A 6,374-nucleotide genomic window follows, 5' to 3' on the forward strand; every position below is an offset into this window, starting at 1 on the left:
GTGGGGGGGGGGGGGCAACACCGCAGGACTTGCCACCCAGAGTTCGCCGGTTCGAGTCGATCTCCCATAGCGGCAGTTGAAACAGCGGCGCGAGTTTCTTCAAATCCGCCCCCCCCGACCGCCGCCTTTGTCCGCCCGGCGGTATAAACGAGTTCACCGCAGGAAGAAGGCTGCGTATGCTTTGTGTGAAGTGCCGGTGTGACTGGCGCCTCTTCGCTAAGACATTTGGCCAGCGTGGAAGCCAAAACACCTTCTAGAGGTGGCCCCTCTAGAGCAGTGCTTCAACATTTACTGTGGCCTTGAACCCCTTTGGTTCTCAATCGTAAAAAAAAAATGTTGATAATACATCGGTTTCATGTAACAAAGGCTGTAGTTGTACTTACGTGCCCGTGCTTAATTTGTGTTTCGATGATTTACCTTCGAAAAAAATCTTCCCAAGTCTCGCACCACCAGGGGGTGCGTGCACCCCAGGTGAAGAGCCACTGCCCGAGAGCTTCGGATTGTGGAGGCCCTTCCACCAGCAGTGTGGAGTGAGCAAGTAATTTCACGGCTGCGCCTTCACCCCCCAGAAATAAGGATCGTAATACATGGGAAATGACGAGGAAAAGAGAACAACTGCTGATGATGAAAGCACAAGCATGGAAAGACCGATGCATGAATGACGCTGCCATGAAGAAAAACACGAATCAGGCGATGGAAATTATAAACAGAATAGATGTTTTGTTTAAAGAAAGGCAGTTGAGATTGGACAGGGCTTATCATGAGAAGGGATGATGGCCGATGGTCCAAAGCAGGAAACGCGTCCGTGGGCACGTCCACGGAGGAGATGAAGCGATTAAATCGGCTCCTGTGCAGGAGTTTGGTGGATTGTTGCATCCCGTGCCAGTGAAGGGTGGTGGTGACGGCTCACAACAACGAGAGGAGCGCTGGGCGCCTAAAACAGAGCAAGTTGACGCAGTAGGGGCCACAGGTGGTGCATCAGCCAGTCATCTCAACAGTCAACCCATGGCACCTGGGTGTGACCCATGACATGTCAGCGGGTGTTCGACACTTCACGTGGCCTTAAAATGCACTTAGCCTGGCACAAGCGCCGTAGTGACGGTTGGTGGACGGCTTGGGAAGGCCTTCATCCTGCAATGGATAAATCGCGGGTGCTGAAGATAATGGAGATGTATATTAAATGTCTGTTGACATTAAAAAAAAAGTTGTACTTTTAATCAGCATTTGTGGTCAGCGTGCTTCCACTGCAGTCATCGTGACCCAGGATAATCACTGAGGGCGTTGTCACTTTTGTAGCGTTCAGTGTGCGTCCACTGTGCTGGGCACGGAGGTGTTGTTAAAGTAAGCTGGTGACAGAGATGTTGTGAGATAAGAGAAATAGTGACAAAACTCGCGATGCTGTGTAGACGAGAAAAGTCGACTAAACATGAGAGATTCATAGGGCTATGTTAATGATCTCGTGTTTATTATGAATTTGAGATATTTAGTGTACCAACGCTGTATATTTATTTCACGAATCCGGGACCACATGAGCTACTTGGGGGCCTTAAGCTTGTGCTTACTTTGCTTTATGCCTGTCGCCGCCGCTGGTGGCAAGTTTATGTTATAGCACCATAGAGACACAACAGTGGCATTGTGTGATGGCTTCCTCGGGCACGACACACCACCACGTGGGCCTTAGAGAGAGTTGCAAGCTGACAGCTCCGGTCCGAACATTGAGCGGCCTCAACAATGTGCTCTGTGTGTCCCCGCTCGCGTTGTGTGCTTGCTGTAAGTGTACATGCAATTTGTGACCGTACCGTTTGCTCATTTAGAAAAAAAGCCAATGAATGGGCTGTCCTTGAAAGGTAAACATCCCTGAAGGGCCTGGCCCCTCGGGGTGTGTGCGTGGTGAATTTGTTGGCAGGCTTCATCCACTGCTTGCGTGCGGGTGTAATACAATTGCTATCAAGCACAAACACTGCTCACGCATTCAACCACCCAGGGCAACATTTCCCCTGTCTTCATAACAACTTAATGTGAAAGCTTTGGATAAACAAACAAAACCCTAATTGTATAAATATCTAATAATAGGTTTTTCCCCTTTTTTCTGGCAACAAAACTGAAACCTTTTTACACAGAATCATGTTTACATTAACCACAATACATGCGGCCAGAATGCGAACAAAAAACACACTCTGATAATGTGTGCATTGTCCTTGAAATTGATTGGTCCACACCAGAGACAGCTTTCATATACGGTGGCCGACCAGATGACGCCAAAAGGCGCACAACTCAAAGACAACGCACTATCAGAGTAATGAGAGCTCGGGGTAAGCATTCACATCATGAGGCCTCCTTTGCCAGTACCAAAAAGTGTTTTCTACTTTTTTCAATCGCAACACAAGCGGTCGTCATTAGGGCCGCTTGTGTTGCGATGGAAACGTCGTGGTTTTTTTATTTTATTATTTTTTCTATCTACGTGACTTTACCGAAAGAACCAAATAATATGAATTCCTGCAGTCACGAAAGTTAAGTCAAAATGTAGTCCTTGTTTCAATCCACTGCCGGATGAGGGCCAACACATGCCAGTGTTCACGGGGCTTGACCATACTTCACCACGCAGGTTGAAGAGCGGGGGGACCAAAGGGCCGCTTCTGATATTACTCGTCACTGATGTCAGCCATGTAAGGGGGCTCAATCTCGGCTGGCTGGCTTCGTAGCACGGTGCGTGAACTGTCTCCCACTTCACCAACCCGTAAGGTGAAGTATGGTCACACAGCCCCCCCCCCACAACTGAGACAGCTTGCAAAGGACCATCCAGCAGTCAATTGACAAAAAGGGGCTTGTGCACAACATAAACACAACCAACGTTTCTTTCTATTTGTCGCAGTGAAGTGCATCAAGAACGTGCAAGAATTCTTCGCCTACAAACTGCACAAGTCGATGAAGGTGAGTCGCGGTGATGACCGACAGCAGCTGTAACGAGAAATGCTCGGTCGTCTTAAGGATTGAATATAATCCGGAGCCTCAATTTTCTTCCAGCAGGGCCTGGGCACGGATGAGAACACTCTGATCCGCGTGCTGGTTTCCCGCTCCGAGGTCGACCTCCAGAACATCAAGCAGCATTACAAGCAGACGTACGGCGAGGAGCTTCAAGCCGTCATCGAGGTAATCGGAATACTCATACTGGAGGAATCCGATGATCGGTAAAGCTCTTTTTTGTTTTTAAAATGTCCGGTTGGGGCGGGTAAGAGCGTTACAACAGTACAAAAACATGATAGTCGTGCAAAGTACAAGAAAGGTAAAAAAAACGATTTGGTTCTTTCGGTAAAGTCCTCAGGACGATCGCTTGTGCGGCGATCGAAACGTCGTGATCTATTATTTTTTCTACCTACGTGACTTTACCGAAATAACCAAAGAGTATGGATTCCTGCAGTCACGAAAGCTTCAAATCAAGAGTGAAAGGTAAACACATCACCCAAATACAACTCAGCCATCCCCATCCTACCAGGCAAAGCCCACTGAGGAGGTATTAACTTATATTTCAGAAGCGGCCTGGCCACAAATGATGGATCAACAAAGTGGCCCATCATTTGGACATTTATAGCACCAAAATAATCTCAATTCATGTTCATAAATGTGGATGGAAAACCCGGAGGAGACGAAGAAAAAAATCCACGCGACCATAGGGAGAACATGTGAACTTCAAATACACAGCAGCAGGCATCGGGGTTACGATGGAACCACGACCTCCTGCACACCAAGCGAGCAAGGTGACATCTCGCCATCGTGGTGCTAACTCTAATAAATAGCAGGACTCTGAACCATCCTATATTGAAACATTAACCAAACAAAGAAAATAGGGAATACGTTATTACGTAAAACTGATTTGATTGGCAAATGAAAACGTTTTCGTCGAATAATAAAGGATGCCTGCAATTTGTATCCCCTCGTATTCACGCGGACCGACGGGTTTGTGGATAAGCGAATTTGCCGATGAGAGCAGTTGCCACCCCTCACATTGTGTAAAAAGTAGGGGAAAGATTGGAAATGCTAAGAAGCAATGCCAGTAAATAGCAATGCAGCTTCAACTGACTGGGTTTTTTATACAAATTATAAAACATTACACGTTTGGTCGGTGAACATGGACAGTTTTTTAGTGACTTCCAACATTGGATGTTACATGCGGGGAAAATGCAAACTGAACATGTTACAGTCAAGTTGCGTTACGCCTATTAAAATTACCTTTCAGAAGTACATTGAAATAAGCACGCTTTTTTACAGGTAGGAACAACAGTTCCACACTCTGCCCACCAGGGATTTGTCTGTCGTGCATAGCCCCTCCCAAACATGTAGTACGCTCCCGGATTGGTTGAAGTGCGTCACATGACCGCGAGCTTTCTGTCGTGCACGAATGCGCTGTCCAACCAAGTACCTTACCTGCCCACTCCGAAGGAACGTGTTTTGCTACGTCCAATTAAGTTTTTAATTAATATGGATCTTCAAAGTTTTACTGGACTTCATTTTTGCATTCTTCTGTCAAACGTTATATTCAACCTTTGAAACAACATTTATGGAACTATTGTTTTCCCCCCGTGCATATATACTCCAGCGTTGTTTTGATTTGCTATAGGATAGGGAAGTGCCTTACAAGCACATTCGGGCATCAACTTTTGTCTATCATCTCTCTGGGGTCAATTAAGTCACCAGTGGACACATACCCCCCACACACCCCATGAAATGTGGAATGTCCACCCCATGTCCCGAGATGCAGCAGGATACTTTGATTTCGTCTGTGTGCTCTAGCAGTAGTAACATTATCCAACAAAAGACAAACCTAGAGGAACACTGCATCTAAATGTCTAGCCAGCTTTATTAAGTCTTTGCGTTAGATATCCAAGGATTTGTGCAAGACGTATTTACGCAACACCATTCACAAACGCTTTTCAATGTGAATGTAGTTTTGACTTTGTAAATCTTTAAACGTCTCAACATAAGCATTACACATGTACATTTTACTCGAGTTTGTTACGTTTCTGCCTAGTTACATGTCATGTAACTCTAAGTACATACAGTATTGGTCTGACAAAGTCTTGCGCACATGCTCGGTAACACGTGTTTATCCACACTTCGTTTCGACCAGGGGGACACCAGCGGAGACTTCCGCACCACGCTGGCGTGCATCTGCAGTGCAGGAGACTGAAATCTACAGAAGGGGGAAGGCATTCCAGATGTGCTCAACGCATGATATTCCATATATTACAGCACTGGCTTTTTAGTTTAGCTTCTGCTTTTACGTTTTGCTTACTTGACAATGCACTTATTCAAGTGGTTATATGCCGGTAATCGCAACTGCAAAAGACGCAACAGGTCTCATCTCGAAGCTCCCATTACATTAGTATTACATAATACTGTAGAACACGCAAGACCATGTGTGTGCATTTTACACAATATTCATACTAAAAGACACAGCACATTATGCCTCAAGTAGAATGGAAATTATCATTGGTTATAACGAGTGATTTTACTGCATTTTCACATTAGTATGTTAAAAGAGTGATTTCAATGAAGTGTGATGTTTTATGTACACAAATGTGGTCTCTGCAAACGTGTTTAATAAATACGTGTACACCCATTTTGCATTGTCGTCGTCGTCGTCGTAGTAACATATCAAGTCTATGATCTTTTTTTGGCTAGGATTTCACAATGCAGATGTATCATCCGATACAAACGTAGGCACCGTAATTCCTTGAGTAGGAAAATACGCCAGACAACCACAACCCTCAACCTCGTTTGGAATCAAGGTTAAAGTAATAACATCAAATTCAAATGATTTAGTGATGTCATTTTAATCGGGCTTACTACAATAACAGTCTATTTGTACCAATGAAGGTGGACGAGAGTTGTAGCGAATACGGCTGCTTTTGAAACTAACGCTGTAATAAATTACATGAAAGAACCCTCGAGTACAAATACAGTATCAAACAGGTGAGAATGAAAATGAACTGAAATACAAGAATCTATGAGTAGATTATTAAGAAAAGAAAGAAAAGTTTATTGGTGTAATGTTTTCGCACAATTATTTTCCAGCTGTCTAAAATGGCACAACCATCACTTCAAAGATGCTTTCCCAATTTACAGGCCAGATGCTATAACAGAGCAAGCCTTACATGAGCGCTTTGCAAACAAGGTATTTACGGCGTATTTATGGGCAAAAGGGGTTACCCTAAACATTTCGAATAAACAGGGGGGGGGGAGGCTATCTGATAATTACCAAAGAGCCAAAAGCAATGCCTCCTTATAAAATGTACTCGTGTTTTTTTGGGGCTGGCCATTTGATCGATCTTAAAAGCCCATCTGCAATCAATTCATAAAAAAAGATGACGAAAAGG

The 6,374-nt window shown here is 44.8% G+C and overlaps 1 protein-coding gene across 2 annotated transcripts in view; it reads left to right on the plus strand.

Annotated features, from left to right (window-relative positions):
* LOC144946425 (annexin A4-like) overlaps nt 1–5,612 on the plus strand; it is a 28,843-nt gene extending 23,231 nt beyond the window's left edge. Inside the window, exons 11-13 of one of the 2 annotated variants that reach the window (XM_078875257.1) lie at nt 2,873–2,931; nt 3,025–3,150; nt 5,126–5,612. In XM_078875257.1, the coding sequence (XP_078731383.1) occupies nt 2,873–2,931; nt 3,025–3,150; nt 5,126–5,185 (245 nt within the window). In that variant the 3' untranslated portion in view covers nt 5,186–5,612. The remainder of the gene's footprint in view (nt 1–2,872; nt 2,932–3,024; nt 3,151–5,125) is intronic. The other variant, XM_078875258.1, reaches the window with a different exon arrangement.
* Nucleotides 5,613–6,374: the final 762 nt, after the last annotated feature.

The sequence above is a fragment of the Lampetra fluviatilis genome, chromosome 41 (assembly GCF_964198595.1).
Source record: "Lampetra fluviatilis chromosome 41, kcLamFluv1.1, whole genome shotgun sequence".
NCBI lineage: Eukaryota > Metazoa > Chordata > Hyperoartia > Petromyzontiformes > Petromyzontidae > Lampetra > Lampetra fluviatilis.